This window comes from Camellia sinensis, chromosome 12, assembly GCF_055761805.1.
Source record: "Camellia sinensis isolate YWXY chromosome 12, ASM5576180v1, whole genome shotgun sequence".
Classification (NCBI taxonomy): domain Eukaryota; kingdom Viridiplantae; phylum Streptophyta; class Magnoliopsida; order Ericales; family Theaceae; genus Camellia; species Camellia sinensis.
In genome coordinates, this window is record NC_138972.1 from 136664706 (window position 1) to 136682384 (window position 17679).

At 39.8% G+C, this 17679-nt stretch overlaps 2 protein-coding genes across 3 annotated transcripts; one reads left to right on the forward strand and one right to left on the reverse strand.

Moving 5' to 3' along the window:
- Positions 1–282: 282 nt before the first annotated feature.
- Positions 283–4097, reverse strand: LOC114313474 (uncharacterized). The gene is made up of 2 exons (XM_082897985.1): positions 1107–4097; positions 283–1022 (listed from the first exon to the last, which is right to left on the reverse strand). Exons 1-2 carry the CDS (start codon positions 1542–1544, stop codon positions 399–401), a joined length of 1062 nt encoding a protein of 353 aa, XP_082754111.1. The 5' UTR covers positions 1545–4097; the 3' UTR covers positions 283–398.
- An 895-nt stretch (positions 4098–4992) lies between these two features.
- LOC114323325 (soluble inorganic pyrophosphatase 6, chloroplastic) lies at positions 4993–17019 on the forward strand. Of its 2 annotated transcripts, XM_082899981.1 has the most exons (7): positions 5058–5417; positions 5967–6127; positions 8788–8888; positions 9004–9185; positions 14400–14448; positions 15651–15749; positions 16690–17019. In XM_082899981.1, the coding sequence occupies exons 1-6, from the start codon at positions 5163–5165 to the stop codon at positions 15698–15700; spliced, it is 798 nt and encodes a 265-aa protein (XP_082756107.1). In that variant the 5' UTR covers positions 5058–5162; the 3' UTR covers positions 15701–15749; positions 16690–17019. The 2 variants fall into 2 exon arrangements, with proteins under 2 accessions (XP_082756106.1, XP_082756107.1); XM_082899980.1 differs by lacking the exon at positions 14400–14448 and having other exon boundaries at positions 4993–5417.
- The last annotated feature ends 660 nt before the right edge of the window (positions 17020–17679 follow it).

Consider the following 17679-nt stretch of genomic DNA (forward strand, 5'->3'; position numbering starts at 1 on the left):
GAGTTGGTGTTTTGTCCAACTTCGGATGACCAACCGAGCTGATAAATTCCGGTTGGAATAGTTTTGTCCAACTTGGGATTCCCAACCGAGATGATGTACCCCGGATGGAAGTGTTGATTTGTTCGACTTTGTTACGGTCGAGGTGGCTATTTCGGTTCATGAATTGGTCTTGTTCTGCTGAGGTGCTCCGACCGTGTTATGTATTCCGGTCGACAAAGTGTTCAAATGATGAGTTTTACCGAGATGATTAGCTGAAGACAGAACTAATTACAACCGTGCAGACACTTGCAAAAATTCGAATTTTTCATTGATAAGAAATTCATTACAAACGGAGGGGACAGAGCCCGGTTACATTAAAAGAGTTGGAAACAAAAATGCAAAAACAAGGAAAAAGAACACTAAACTAGGGGGGAAAGATTGGTGAACTCGTCTTCGCCGGCGTCAAGGTTGACGGTAGGGCTGACTTCTTGGGCACCGGGCTCAGCACTGCCGGGCTGTTCTGGCACCTCGGCCTCCTCTGCCTCCGAATCTGTGTCGTCCTCTTCATCTTCAAGTCCCTCCTCGGCCTCCGCTTGCAGAGCGCTGAATACGTCGTTTGCGTATGGCACAAGGTAGACCGGTAGAGAAGCTGAAGGAGGGTTGGCAAATACGTCGGTGTCAGAGCCTTGGCCGAGGTGTTCGCAGGCGGACTTCCAACCGGCCTTGAAGTAGATGTCTTGTGTGGCAAAGACCTGCTTCTTATAGTTCTTCTCGGCCTCGTTGAACCCGGCGTTGTTGGCAGCCCGGCAAGCCTTCCTCTTCGTCTTCTTCAAGGTGTCAACCTCGGCCTGGAGCTCACTTTGTTTTTTCTCGGCTGCATCCAGCTGACCGAGCAGTCTGTTATTGTCAGCGTTTGCTATCTGGAGGGAAGCCTTAGCCCGGCCGAGCTCGGCTTGAAGGCTCTCTACCTGGCTGGCTGTGTCATTTGTCTTTTGCCTAAGCCGGTGGATGCGCTCCAAAACCAGGTGTTGTTTTTGAATGGCCTGCAAAAAAAACAAACAAACGAAGTTTATTAGAAGCGGAACCGGGAAAACACTTGAAAAATTTTCAGAGTTGCATTGACTTACCCTGGCCATGGACTTCACGGATGACTTGACCAACCGAGTGTCAGGGACGTGGTCACTGCCGACCACGTCGCTCGGTAGTAGGAATGCTTTGGACAGATCAAAGGCGAGCAGATGCTCTTTGTCAGCCTTGATCGAGGCAGTTGCCGGGATGTCCTGACCCTGGTGTTTCAACTGTGGACGCCAGGCCGGTACTGGGGCGGGGGCGTCAGTCGGATGCTCGGTAGTTAGCTCGGCGACTAACTCGGCAGATGGGTCTGCCCGAGCCCTTTTCCCGGCCCGCCGTGCAGAAGGTTCTCGGCTGGATTGGCCGGTCGGTTGAGAGGCAAGGGCGACCACAGCGCCACTGGATTGACCGGCGACGGGTGAGCGAGTTGAAACGCTCGGCAGCTCGGCGGATGTGGCGGTGAGCAAGTTCTTGATTCTGCTGCGCTTGGCCATCTCTTGTTCCTCGGTCAGGCGAACGAGGGGCACGTCTGGCAGAGTAGGATCCGGTGGAGGTGTTGGAGCTCGGAGGAAGTCGGTGACCTTACTCCGGCGGGGAGCAGAGTATCTATATGTGGGACTGTAGCCGAGGAGTTGGTTACAATCTCGGTCGCGGTAGCGAAGCGCGGTCCTGATCGCCTCTACGTTGGGGAAGTTGTAGTTGGCTTGCAAGGCTTGGATGGCTGCAAAAGAAACAAGAGAATCATTAGTCTACAGAAACGTCAAGTGTAAAAACCGAGATAATTTGCACGGCTTACATGTGCTCCCAAAATTTTTGCTAATCATCCAGCCCGGTACCTCGGCTGTCTCGTAGTTACCAGACACCCAGAAGAAATCATCGTCATGGAGATCCTTGTCTGGTGTGCCGGTCACGCTTTTCTCTCTGCCCGGTCTAATCTTGAGGTAATAGGCGAGACCGTCGCCGGTGTGGCCCATCGTGTATTGCCTCAGTATCTCGGCTAGACCTAAGTTGATGCCTAGTCGATTGTTTAATTCGTGAACGCCGTTGATTATTCTATAAGTGTTGGTGGACACCTGTGTGGGTGCCAGCCCGGTGTGGCGGAGGAACTCGGTTATAAGAGGGTTGAGCGGGAAACGAAGACCCCCTTCAACGATGGATAGCACGGTGAAGGGGCACTCCTCCCTACCCCAAGGTGTGGTCTCCTCTTCTGCGAGCTGCAGGTGGACATCGGCCGGGACGCCGTACTCCTCCCTGAACGTAGCCAGCGCAGCCGGAGTATCCACTAGGAAGCGGAATTTCCCCATTTTTGGTCGGCCTAGTGTATCCCGGCTGAGGGGTTTGGCTCTGGGTATTGGATGTTGCCCGGTCCTGAGAGCCTCAAGAATGACAGTGGTCCCCTTGGACTCTGCAGGAAAAGGATGGCAAGTGTTAAGTGTTAGCGCGGTCGCGCGAAAGGTGCTGGATTTTAGCTCGGTCATTAAGGGTGCCAAACCACCTCGGCTGTCTATTCTATCTAAGGAGCCCGGTCGCCCAAGCGGACCAGAGGTTAGCCCGGTTGAACGGCCAAGTCCTTTTGTTATCTCGGTTTTCGCTGGGGCTGAAACAAACATGCTGTTTGCCCGGTTTGGTTAGTTTTTTGGATCAAAAGAAGGCCCATAGCCCGGTTCACCCCAGTTCTTCAGCGTTCTTCAGGAAGACGAAGAACACCAAGAACAGTGGGGGGTTTGGGGCAGATTCTATGGCCTTTGCCCTAAATGCTACGTTTTAGTGCCCTAATATGTGCAATATGAGAGAAAATAGCAACGAAATGAGGGTTGAATGACTTACCAGTGAAGAGTAGGACCTAATCCTTCAAGCACGAAGAATGGCAGCGAGTCTGGATGAGGATGCAAGAGCTCTGGGATCGAATGTCGAAATGGCAGTAGGAGGATTTGGAGTTCGAGCAGGGCATGTATGTATAAGCAAAGAAAACCGCCCAAATTCAAATTCTGACAAAAACGGCGGGTTGGCTTCTCGATGACCAATGGGAGCTCGCCACGTGTCCCCATTTATGGCTACGTCAGGATTGAAGCGACGGGATGAAGAGACGAAGAGCCAGCTGAGCTACTTTCGACGAAAAGGCTGTAAGCCGAGGAACATGACCGGGGAAGGATAGCAGATTAGCTCGGTGAAGGCTTGGCGTCTTGACGACCGGAGAAATATTATCTCGGTCGAAGTGAGTAATCCCAGTCACGCTTCCGCGGACGGAATTAAGGGGCAATTGAGAGGGTAATTTATGATCTGGAGTTGGGCCGAGGTGACGGCCGAGCAGGTTGAGGGCCCAACGGTGTATGGGGCCGAGCTGATCAACTATCCGCCTGGAAATGGGCTACCAGAACTTGGGCCGGGCAGAGTTTGGACCGAGTGTGTGCCGCCCCGGACCGTACAGAAGCTGCTCGACCAGGAAGTGACCGGTCAGACCAGGATACTCGGTCCGAGGATTGTCGAAGCCAGACAGGCTGAGAGACCGGCGCCCGGAAAGGCGCGGTCAGCCGGGGTAGTTGATTGACCGGCAGGAAGGCCAACCAAAGGAGGAGCCCGGGCTAGGCTTTGCCGAGATGCCGCCTGGCCCGGTCTTCCACATGTTTGTCCGCCTAGGCGCATGAGTATGAAGCATGACATGGCCGAGGTAGAGCAGCTCGGCTGCCGAGCTCCAGCTGTGAAGTCAGGCAGTTGAGGTTAGGTGATGAATGGCATGGTTTATGCTGACAGATGAGATAGCAGAGCCACGTGTCAGGAGATGACTGGGAGTGGATATGGGGCTCAGAAGGTATATAAGCATGTCTGCGCCCCCCATACGCGACACACGGACACTCTGTAAGGAATTTCTTACACTCAAACACTCTCCCTTCTCTCTATTCCCTCTAAGGTGTGTGCTAACTTGACCGTCGGAGGGTTTCTCCGGCCACACACCGCCGGGTAGCTCACCGTTATTTGCTCGCAGGTGATCGGATATCGACGGAGCTTGGAAGAAAGGAATACGGGCACGCCTGAATATTTGCTCCCCGTACATAAGTGTATTACAAAATTTTCCAATAAGACAATCATAAAATATTAGAGCATATTTATCAAATTAGTTATTTTCATTCTTTAGTTAAAATAGTGAATAAATTACAAAATTTCACTTTTATGGCATCGTTTGGCAATATCACTTTTTAACTTAAAAGTCAAAAAATCACTAAAAAATCAAAATACTAACAACTTACACCAAAAAGTTAAAAAATCATTTTCTTTCTACTTTTTACACATCTTTTTGTAAAAAATCAAAAAATCATCCCAAACATACTAGTTTTTTATATTATATTTTAGCCAAAAAAAACTAAAAAATTACTAAAAAAAACCTGTTCTCAAACACCAAGTGAGTGATTTTACTTTTGATCGTTTTGACTTAATAAATGTAACTAGTGGTTTCACCTAATTAAACATTAAAAAATATTCGGTTCGTTTGGTTTAAATTTCCCAAAAATTTTTGGGAAAATTTCTCTACAAATGAGTTTTCAGAAAAATTCAAACCAAACAAATTTTCTCAAAATTTTTTTTCAAAACTTGTAAACCAAACAAATTTTCCAAACAAATCTCTCTCTCATACACATCAAATCAATCACTTTTTTCAAAACTCTCTCTCAAAATAATTTTTCAAAACATCTTTCCAAAAAAATCAAACCAAACAACTTTTCGTACTTTTTATCTCCCAAACTCATCTCCCAAAATCAAACCAAACAAGCCCATTACTTTTCTATGCTTTGAAATTAATTATGTTAAGTTTATAAAAAATTAATTCTAATTAAAATGAATAAAAAAATAAAGAATTTGTTAGAAAAAATAAATTTAAAAAGATGAATAATTAAAATAAAAAAATAAATTTTAATTAATTTGATGAAGATGTAATGAGCCATTACTAATGGGGCCTAGGCCCAAATAATGGAGTACCTCATGAGTCACGAGAGATGAGTGACGTGTAATAAAAGAGCAGAAGAGCCAATCTATCAATACGATACGATCGATCAGCTCCCTCTGTGGTTCAAGTCAAGTCACCACCACGAGACTCTTTCTGAGTCGCAAACTCAGCAGCAATGGCGGCCACTAGAGTGATAGCCACAGTAGTCTCAACCAACACCACCACCACTGCTTTACTGTTCAGAGGTCCATTGCGAAGATCCAACGGCCTAAGTCTCTGCTTCAACACCAATAACAACAGCAGATTGGTTCCTAAGAGGAGGTCCTTCACTTGCACTGCTCTTTACAAGCCTGAGATTCACATCAAGGAAGAAGGCCAACCTCAAACCCTAGACTTCCGAGTCTTCTTCCTCGACAATTCCGGCAAAAAGGTCTCCCTATCTGTCTCGACCTGTGTTTGGTTTTTCAATTTGCATTTGAAATTGTGAAGCATAAAAGCATTCTGAACCTGCGTTATAACTTTAGGCTTTCTTTATATTGATTGACTGATGGAAATGGAAATTTAAATTGAAATTGCTTTAGAAGCGAAATTTGATTGTTTTTCAATTTGGAAAGTCGAATGAATTTACATTTTGCGAGGCAAAGAAGCATTAAGTTTAACTGTTGTTGAGCCATAAATTCTTGTCTATGGTCATCTCACTGTATAGGAACAGAAAAGGATTTTTACACTGTGTTTGGATTATGGATTTTGGAAAGGGAAAGAGAATTTGAGAAAATATTTAGCTTATATTTGATTCGCGTCTCCCTTTCCTTTTTCAAATCCCTTTCTAGTTTCCTTCAGGTTCTCTGTGATCAATACAGGCATTAGGTAAATTTGGTAGAGCATTAGTCATCATGTATAATATGTGGATTTTCCATCAATTTGGACTAGTTTGCTACAAATGCTCTTATTTACTAGCTAGTTTTTACTTACCATGCAGGTTTCTCCCTGGCATGATATACCATTACGCTTGGGTGATGGTGTTTTCAATTTTATTGTTGAAATACCCAAAGAAACAAGTGCAAAGATGGAGGTTGCTACCGATGAGCCATTCACTCCAATAAAGCAGGATACCAAGAAAGGAAAACTTCGATTCTATCCGTAAGATGCACAATTTACCCTTTTTCTTTCCCCCTTTTTTCTTCTTCACAATTTCGTAGTGCATATTTTTTTATTGTTCTCTAGGTGTTTGAACAAGCCATTTTAGCCTGTTTTTTTGTATAAGCATTTAATTATCAGATGGACTGCTTAATTTATCATTGGTGATGGCATGAGCCCGAAAAGTGGAATGTGTTGGGATTTGCGGATTACTGGTCTCATATTGGAACTTTTACAGGCTGGCATCTAACCATAATGATAATCCTAATGTCCGTATGCTATTCTTGTTAACCTTTACCTACTGAGGTTGCTTTTTCTGAGGACAATTCCCAGCATTGCTAGCAAATGGCAAGCAACCTGGCCTATAGATTGCATATGTTTCTTCATGTTATTACTTAATATAATCCCATTTTGTCTTTCAATCATGTTTTTATGTATTTGAATCAAGAAGATAAAAATGGTATATATTTTATGCAGAATGTACTGAGTGGTAGCTACAATTATATTTTTCTTCTATTGGGCACTATCTACAGCAGTTAGGTAACTGATATAAATCCTAATAGTTGACGTGAATACTGGAGAAGAGGTTAAATAAATGGGAAATTTGGCTATATACCCCATTACCTTCCTTTCATTGTTAAAAGGATTAAGAAAAAAATTATACTTTCTAAACCCTCTCATAATTATAAAGTCTTGCATAAAGGACAAATTTTTTTTTTTAAATATTCTATCAGACTATTGTACCCTCAATTAAATCTTCCCACCTTCTCCGCCCATTCTCTCCCCACCTTTGCCGTCTCTCTCCTCCGCCTCACACATGGCAATGACGACGGCTATGTTCCAATGTTTCACAGTGGTTTGCAGACGACATCGTTGCTTTGATTCACCGCTCCTATCTCTCTCTCTCTCTCATTCTCACAATTCTGAAGAACCTAGGTGGAGCAATGGTGGTGGAGGTGGAGCAATGGTGGTGGTGGTAGATTCTCTGCCATTGTAGATCGATTAGAGAGATCGACACAAATCTCAAATCTCAGATCTACACAGATCGACATACGGCGTCTTCATCCTCAGATCTGAGATCGCGAACAGATCGTAGAAAGCTCCAATCGATACTCGAAATTGGCTCCTCCTCTTTTCAGGGAGATCCAAGTCTCAAACTCCATTGACGGTCTCAGCTCTCTTTCTCTCTCTCTCTCTATTAGGACCAGATAAAGCTTCAACACCGATTTCATTAGAGCCCGTACACATTATACAACAAAATTATGTATATATGTAAACATATGTTCATTTGATTTTATGATTTTGGGCTTCTCCACATAATTTACTTCAGATTCTTTGAACTTTTGCTCGACCACTACATAGACTTTGTTTTTCTCTCTTGAAATCTCTTAGATCAATAACATATATCTAAGTTGTTGTTAGCCTTCACTGGATGTGGATGATAATATGATTTTTTTTCTTTTTTTCATTTTATTTGTTGTTGTGATGATGATGATGTAGATGAAGAAACATATTGCAACAAATATATATATATATATTTTCTTGTGTTGATGTTGATGAAAATGAGACAGATTGTAATAGATATGGAGAACATGAATCTGAGCTGTAGATGTCGCCTTGTTGTTTCCAATTTTTTTTTTTTTTTTTTTTTATTTGTTAATAGATCTTAGAGTAAAATTTGACTCTGGTTCATTCATTTAGTATGTATTTTATTTTTTGTAATAGTAAAATTTTACCCTGGTTAAAAACATATTGATTTGCTTAACAATATAAAATTTTACTTTGAATCATAATAAACTTTACTCTTACTCTGAATCAAAATAAAGTTTACTATGATTCAAAGTAAAATTTTACTCTGGTTAAAGACATGTTGATTTGTTTATTATAATTCAAAGTAAAATTTCACTCTAGTTAAAAACATGTTGATTTGTTTAACGATATAAAATTTTACTTTGAAACATAGTAAACTTTACTCTGATTCAGAATAAAATTTTACTCTGAATCAGAGTAAAGTTTACTATAATTCAAAGTAAAATTTTAGTTTGGTTAAAAACATGTTGATTTGCTTAACGATATAAAATTTTACTTTGAATCATAGTAAACTTTACTCTGAAATACACTGTGTGTGAGGATGGCTTAATAGAAGAGCTGATAGATATGAGGGTAATATAGTAAAAGAAACAAGTTTTAAAATATTAGGGGGTTTTGAATGTATCTATATAATTCTTGTCCTTTTGAAAGACAAATTAGACAGTGAGGGGTCTATCACCAAATCCCCCTAAATAAATAGGTTGTGTAGGCTTTTTAAAAAATTCTTGCAATTTCCTTGAGAGCTGGGCTTAGGTACTCAATGTGGAAAAATGAACTGGCTATATTGACCTTCATGCCATTTACGCGGTTTAATAAAGTTGAATCAATTTCATTCTACCCCAGAGTTTTGGTATGTGAAGTTTGAAGTCAGCTTGTTTACCCTTTCTTTTATTCTCCCTTAATGTTAAATGCCAGAATCCCTGGTACTTCTTGCCACCGTATTGATCTATTAAAAGGACCCTAGATTCCTCTCCTTGCATTCCTTTTCATGAATGTTTATATTGACAGTTCGAAATTTGAGATTCTTAATGTTGAAGTTCCTGAATCATTTCATTTTATCCTATCGTTCCCAGATATAATATTAATTGGAATTATGGATTGCTTCCACAAACGTGGGAAGACCCATCATCGGCAAACTCTGATGTTGAGGAGGCACTTGGAGATAATGATCCAGGTAATACTCAAGCAAACATTCAGTTCCTCTGTACTAAACATTCTTGTGCACACGCGCACACACACAAATGCCTACACAAATTGAAATTATTTTGGATGATTTCTTCAATTTTCAGTTGATGTGGTTGAGATTGGTGACAGCCAAGGAAAGATAGGCCAGATTATGAAGGTCAAACCCTTAGCTGCTTTGGCAATGATTGATGAAGGGGAACTTGACTGGAAAATAGTTGCGATTTCATTGGATGATCCAAGAGCTTCACTTGTTAACGATGTTGATGATGTTGAGAAGCATTTCCCGGTATGTTTTTGTTGAACTAAGCAATATTTTATTTAGTTTCTTTTAGATATATCTGCTAATTATTTCTTGTAATATCTGTGGTATAACATCTACTTTCATGCTCTCTTGATGCTAAAATCATGGTGGTTGCTAGAAATTTGTGTTAATGTATATAATAAGATAGTGACATGTATATAATATGATAGTGGTGTTGGTGACAGATAGTGGCATGTATAGAATATGATAGTGGTGTTGGTGGCAGATAGTGGCATGTATATAATATGATAGTGGTAGATAGTGGTAATATATAATATGTAAGTGGCATATAATGGGTTATAATGATGTTTGTAATATCTCCTATATAAGGAGTGTCATTTGGTCTTGTAAGATAAGAAGTTTTGAATATAACAGAAATATATTCCTTCTTCCTCATATTTTCGGAGTTCTTCTTCCTCATATTTTCTAAGTTAGTATCAGAGCAACAAAAAAACACAGCAGCCCTAAAACCGTCATAGCCATGTCGGAAGTCACGTCCGAAACCACTTCAACCCCTGCCGCTGCCATTCCGGTGAAAACGTCCAACTCTCACTCTGTCCAAATCACCACCATCCGCCTAAATGGTGATAATTTTCTCCGCTGGTCACAATCTGTCTGGATGTATATCCGTGGGCAAGGAAAGATCGGTTACATCACTAGTGACAAGAAGGCTCCTGCTGTTAATGATCCGCTGTTCGACAGTTGGGACGCTGAAAACTCCATGGTTATGACATGGTTGGTCAATTCCATGGAGGAGGATATAAGCTCTAATTACATGTGCTATACTACTGCACAAGAGTTGTGGGATAATGTTAGTCAGATGTATTCTGACCTAGGAAATCAATCTCAAGTTTTCGAATTAACTTTGAAGTTGGGAGAGATTCGTCAAGGAGATGATTCCGTCACCAAATATTTCAATTCGTTGAGAAGGTTGTGCCAGGATCTTGACATCTTCAACACATACAAATGGAAATCGGTTGACGACTGCAACCACCACAAGAAAACTGTGGAAGACAGCCGTATTTACAAGTTTCTTGCCGGCCTCAACATTGAGTTCGATGAAGTGCGAGGAAGAATTATTGGCAGACCTCCTCTCCCATCCATTGGCGAAGTATTTGCCGAAGTCAGAAGGGAAGAGAGCCGAAGAAGCGTCATGCTTAAGAAAAAAGTACTGGTGAATCAATTGAAATTTCTGCTTTAATTAGCGATGCTGCGGCCAACAAGGCTGCAAATTACCAGCGCAGGTTTGATGATAAGCCACGAGTCTGGTGTGATTTTTGCAACAAGCCTCGCCATACACGCGAAACGTGTTGGAAGATCCATGGCAAACCTGTCAACTGGAAAAGCAGCAAACAAGGAGAGAAGAATCGTGGCTTTCCTACCGCTAATGAAGCCGATTCAGGTCCCTTCAACAAAGTGCAGATTGATCAACTCTTAAAGCTGATAAAATCCAACTCCTCATCCGGTACTCCTAGTGTTTTGTTGGCACAAACAGGTAGAAATCTTAAAGCCTTCTCTTGCCTAAACTTCTCTCCGTGGATCATAGATTCCGGTGCCTCCGATCACATGACTAGTTTTTCCCATTTATTTAGTACTTATTTCCCTTGTTCTGGTCATGACAAAATCAGAATAGCCGATGGTAGTTTTTCACCTATTGCAGGAAAATGATTTATTAAACTAACTGAGAAAATTAATCTCAATGCTGTTCTTCACGTCCCCAACTTAGCCTGTAACCTTTTGTCTGTCAGTAAACTATCTAAGGATTCTAATTGTCGTGTTACATTTTTTGAATCCCATTGTGAATTTCAGGACCAGAACTCGGGGATGATGATTGGGCATGCTAGGATGCTTGAAGGTCTTTACTACTTTGATGAAGTACCTGTTAGTAATAAAAAAGCTCAGAGCTTTAATAGTACTAGTTCAATCTCTGTTCGAGAAAAAATAATGCTATGGCACTATAGGCTAGGACATCCTAGTTTTCTTTATCTGAAACATTTATTTCCAGAATTATTTAAAGGGATTGATTGTTTTTCTTTTCATTGTGAAAGTTGCATTTTTGCAAAATTTCGTCGCTCTACTTATTTGCCAAAACCTTACCAGGCTTCCAAACCTTTTTATTTGATTCATAGTGATGTTTAGGGCCCTTCTAAAATTACTACTCTTTCTAGTAAAAGATGATTTGTTACATTTATTGATGACCATACCCGCTTATGTTGGATTTATTTGATGAATAAAAAATCTGACGTGAAAAATTTATTCACAAATTTTTACAATATGATTGAAAACCAATTTCAAACCAAAATTGGTATTTTACATTCTGATAATGACACAGAATATTTCAATGAGCAGTTGGGTGAGTTTTTGGAAAAAAATGGGATTTTTCATCAATCTACATGTCGGGATACCCCTCAACAAAATGGCATTGCAGAACGAAAAAATAAACATTTACTTGAAGTAGCACGTGCTATAATGTTTTACATGCATGTTCCTAAATATTTATGGGGTGAAGCAATTTTAACAGTCTCTTATTTGATAAACAGGATGCCTACAAAGGTGTTAACATACAAAACACCTTTTGATTGTCTCAAAACTTTTTTTCCTGGCACGAGGTTGTTTTCTGATTTACTCGCCAAAGTTTTTGGATGTACTGCCTATGTTCATGTTCCCAGTCAATTTCGTTCAAAACTTGACCCCCGTGCTATAAAATGTGTTTTTTTGGGTTATTCCTCAAACAAAAAGGGGTATAAGTGTTTCGATCCTCAAACCAAGAAATTTCATGTGAGTATGGATGTGTCATTTGTGGAAACAAAATCCTATTTCCCTAACACTTCTCTTCAGGGGGAGACAAGTGGAGTAGAAGACCATTTTTGGGATATTTCTATCCCGCTCCCCAATGTCATTTATCCTACACAAAAACCACATCATTCGGATATGATCACTTAGGAGAACCAAGTTCTATGGTGCCTAGTCAAGAAGATTCTTGTTTAGGGGGAGAAGTACTATAAAATGATCTAAATTCTGAGCTTCAGGTTTATACTAGGAAGCGATTTCATGTGAGGAATAATGACCCAAATGTCCATCCTAATGACCCGAATGTCCACCCGAGTTATGGCATCGAAATTTTAGGTAATCCTATTCCTTCTATTTCCGACCTTGATGTTCCTATAGCAATTAGGAAAGGTGTCCGAAATTGCATTAAACATCCTATTGCAAATTACCTCTCCTATCAAAGACTGTCTAAAAACCATAGAGCTTTCACATCTAGGATTTCACACTTGTTTGTTCCAAGGAATATACAGGAAGCATTGGATGATCCGAATTGGAAATTAGCAGTCATGGAGGAGATGAATGCTTTAAGGAGAAGTGGTACTTGGGAGATAGTTGATCTACCCAAAGACAAGAAAACAGTTGGGTGTAAATGGGTGTTTACGATAAAATGTAACGCAGATGGAAGCGTTGAGAGATACAAGGCGAGATTGGTGGCTAAAGGCTTCACTCAAACTTATGGGATTGACTATCAGGAGACGTTTGCTCCTGTTGCTAAAATAAATTCCATCAGAGTACTGTTATCTTTTCCAGTAAATTCAGATTGGCCTCTACATCAACTTGACATTAAAAATGCATTTCTCAATGGTGATCTTGAAGAGGAGGTGTTCATGAGCCTACCGCCGGGATTTGAGCAGAGACTTGGAAGCGACAGAGTATGCAGATTGAACAAGTCATTATACGGACTCAAACAATCACCAAGAGCGTGGTTTGAACGCTTTGGGAAGGCAGTTATCAGTTGTGACTTCTCGCAGAGTCAAGCAGATCACACAATATTTTATAAACATTCAAAAGACAGTAAAATTGTAATTTTGATTGTTTATGTTGATGACATCATTTTAACTGGTAATGATGAAGCAGAGTTAGCAGCCCTCAAAGAGAAACTCGCAAAAGAATTTCACATTAAGGATCTGGGAGCCCTCAAGTATTTCCTCGGAATGGAATTTGCAAGATCCAAGGAAGGTATATTCGTTAATCAGAGAAAATATGTTCTTGATCTCCTTGGAGAAACAGGTATGCTTGGTTGTAAGATGGTGGAGATTCCGATCGAGCCTAACTTGAAGTTACAAACTGCTAAGGCTGAAGAAGTCAAAGAGAGGGAACAATATCAGCGACTTGTAGGGAAATTGATTTACTTGTCTCATACGCGGCCTGATATTGCCTTTGCAGTCAGCATGGTAAGTCAGTTCATGCACTCACCAGGGGCAGAGCACTTTGAGGCCGTTTATAAGATCTTAAGATATTTGAAAGGAATTCCAGGGAGAGGCTTACTGTTCAAGAAACATGGACATCTTCAAGTTGAAGTATACACAGATGCAGACTGGGCAGGAAGTGTTACAGACAGGAGATCAACATCCGGATACTGCTCCTTTGTAGGTGGGAACCTAGTTACATGGCGGAGTAAAAAACAGAATGTGGTAGCTAGAAGTAGTGCAGAAGCAGAGTTCAGAGCTGTTGCCCATGGAATCTGTGAAGTAATGTGGATTAAAAGAATTCTTGAAGAATTAAAGCTTTCTCACCCGACACCTATGAAGGTCTATTGTGACAACAAAGCAGCTATATCTATAGCTCATAATCCAGTTCTACATGATCGCACAAAACATATAGAAGTGGATAAACATTTCATCAAGGAGAAAATCAATGCTGGCATAATCTGTATGACCTACCTTCCAACAGGTGAACAATTAGCTGATGTGCTAACGAAGGGACTACACAAGAAGTAATTTGATAAGCTGACTAGCAAGCTGGCTATGGAAGATATCTTCAAACCAGCTTGAGGGAGAGTGCTGGAAATTTGTGTTAATGTATATAATAAGATAGTGGCATGTATATAATATGATAGTGGTGTTAGTGACAGATAGTGGCGTGTATAGAATATGATAGTGGTGTTGGTGGCAGATAGTGGCATGTATATAATATGATAGTGGTAGATAGTGGTAATATATAATATGTAAGTGACATATAATGGGTTATAATGATGTTTGTAATATCTCCTATATAAGGAGTGTCATTTGGTCTTGTAAGATAAGAAGTTTTGAATATAACATCTACTTTCATATAGCAGAAGCAGAGTTCAGAGCTGTGGTATAACATCTACTTTCATGCTCTCTTGATGCTAAAATCATGGTGGTTTTATGGAAGTAGAATAAAAAGGTTGCCAGAAAGGAGCCAACCACAATTTGTTATGATGAGAGCATGTTGGGTTGGTTGAATTTCTTCATTGCGTAAATATTTTAATTAGCTTATCTTCCTATGAATCTCTGTTTGTGTTTTTTTTATTTATATTTTTTTATCTCTTTTAGAAGGATTTGCTAGCATATTCAGGTTCCACTTTTATTGCTCATCAAAATAAATAAATACACAAGGTACCAGTTTTATCAGATTTGGTTGCAATTTCTGGTGATCCTCTCGTTATCTTGTTAGCCGGTTTTTGTTTTTCTTTTTCTTTCCCCTGTAAATGATGAGAGTTTCATTATATGATTTGGTGCACTGAGCGACACTGCTGATGCACATTGTTTCAGTTTTCACCTGCCAGCCTTTTTCCAGCATTTGTTGGCTATCAAATTTACTTTGTTAAATAATGTAAGAAATTCTACAGCCATGGTGCCAGTATGTACGGCCTTCTCTCTCATTAGATAACCCACATGTGGGGGAGCGTTGTGCATATAGAAATTAAGGATGTGGGTGTAGCTTCTCCTTAAATGATTTAAGAAATTTTATATCAACAACTGAATTATACAGGTTTGCAAGGGTGGCTTTAGATCAGCCCACAACCTGCATCTTCCATGTATGTTGGGGCTGTAGTCCAATATTCAATGCTGTTCCTTCATACATCATCCATCTATAATTTTTTGCAGTTCTGTTCTCATTTATCTGTTTGTAATGTCATTGTAATATCCATGCTATTTCCACAGCAGCTTTAATCAATGCTGCACCGACCTGAAAACTTTAATTTCTGAGTTACCCTCAATATCACTACAACATATTTGAGCTTCAATGCGTTTGCCAATTTTTTTAATTTCTTATTATGGTTTAAGTTATTATACAAAGGGCAGTGCCCTAGAGATTGTTGGTATTGCGTTTACTAGTCACAGACGGTATTATACAGGTGTTAGTTACCTCAAATCCATTGGATAAGAGCAATGAGAATTTAGGGGTATTCTAGATTTCAGAATTGGTTTTGATTACAATAATTGTGGTTCATATGTACCTTTAAAATTCAATTACATTGCAATGTCAGTGATCAGGGATAAGGTGTCATAGTTATTTTCCAACTGTGATACCTTTTCCCTTGATAATAAAACAAGATAAGTTAACTTAAGCTGCTTAAAATTGGATTTTATGATATGTATATGAGTTGCTGTTTGAAATTGTCAATGGGCCTAATTTGGTATCTTTCTCCAGGGCACTCTTACTGCAATCAGGGACTGGTTCAGAGACTACAAGATCCCTGATGGAAAACCTGCTAACAAGTTTGGTCTTGGCAACAAAGCAGCAAACAAGGTATTAGTTTCTATACCTCCCTCATTGTAGATTGCTTAGGTGCAATTCTCTGCTTGCATGACATCTTCTTCAATTGCAAAGAAGCTTGACACCTTGAAGGGTTTTTGATTTGTTTTAAAGTGTTGAAGTTAATTGAATTTTCTGTCCACTAAAAGTTAGAAAATGCACCTTTAGTACTGTCAGGTTTTCAATTATTATGACTTCTCCAGAAAGTCTGTATGCCATGCAGCACAAGTCATTAAGACAGAAATTTAGTACATTATGCATTATGCGTACTGGATTTGAAGTACTTGTGGAACACACTAAAAGGAGGGGGGGGGGGGGGGGGGGGGGAACTGAGAAAAAAGTGTTGTATTATGGCATATGTGACATTTCATCCCACATCAGCTTGGTAATAAAAGTACTTGTATATGTGAGTTCACTCACATTCGCATTTCAAAGCCGCGAGGGATTTAGCCCAAAAGCGGTGGGACCTAACTTCAGGTTCAGCTGTATAGGCCATAAGTGCTGGGAACGACTCTATGAGCCACCTCATGAGGACGTGTGGTTCTAAGGAGGGGTGTATGTGATTTCCCGACCGACATCAGCTTGGTAGAAAAAAGTTTGTGGGCTGGCAATTAGGTTAAAAGTCAAAATGTTAGCTTTTTTATTTTTTTTGGGTCACATCACCTCTCTATTTTTTATAGGTTTTTTCAAAAAAAGCTTAAAAAAAGTAAAAAAACTAACTTCTAATCTACTTTCCAAAATAGACCACGGTTTAAAGAAAACAATATCGTTGTGGTTCAGGTGGAGACATTATAGCACACTTCACCGTAGATTCCAGCAAAACATTATATATTTGTTCATATCGTCATTATTTATTTATTTTTTTACCTGTGTTATATTTGGGTGTTGTGTTTTGTTTATTTTTTAAATTTTTAACAAATTTTGGAATAAACAGGATTATGCTCTCAAGGTCATCACAGAAACTAATGAATCTTGGGCTAGGCTTGTCAAGAGATCTATTCCTGCTGGGGAGCTGTCACTTGTGTAAATGTTAGTTGTAGAGTTGAAGAGCTGCAGGTGCTTCTGCTTCTACCTTTATTAAGAAATCATTCATCTTCTCTGTGGCAAAAAAATGGTAATATTATTTGTCACGGTCAAGCTCAATGTGAAATTTTCCATTACGTGGCTAATTTTTTTGGACAATTCTTGTTTTCTCAGCATAACATTAAAAGATTGGTTATGCCTGTATTTAACTGAGATTTTTATCTGGATGAACTCTTTGAAATGTCCTGAATCATTGATCAAGTGGTTGAATCTCAAGTGCAAGACTTTAAAACAGAGAGGAACATAGAATAGCTTGTAGATCAAGTCATATGTGCAATTTCTAGTAATGACGCTTGTGGGGGAGAGCAGCAGAGTCAAACTTTGGAACTAGTGGTTGTGGTCAGTCTCGGCCTAAGATTTTGACCTCATTAAAATTTTGAAAAATTAGAGCCTTCGACTATATATTGCTAGGTTTTTGAGAAATTCGAGCCTTAGACAATAATTTATTTATTTATATATGTATTTTTTAAGTTGTCTTGATCTTTGGCAATAGATTAAATGATTATAGTTTTGATGAATATAGACTAACCAAAAAAGCTTTTTATTTTATCCAATTTCGGTTACTGGAATTGATGGCAACCATACTTCTATACAATTCAAGACTAAAAATATAACTATTTAGTTAAATGATAGTAAGTTCATTATACGAAAAATTTATGTTTTCCGTATATGCATAGCGATTTTCTTTTTCGAAATAATTTTATATATAAATACCTTCCAATGCAAATACAGGAAAAAGTCATCTCATTAAGCATAAACAATGTCTTAATTCATATTCCCTTGTTAGAACAACATAAATATATTTGTGATAAAGAGTTTGTGCCCGTTTCACGTGGTGATT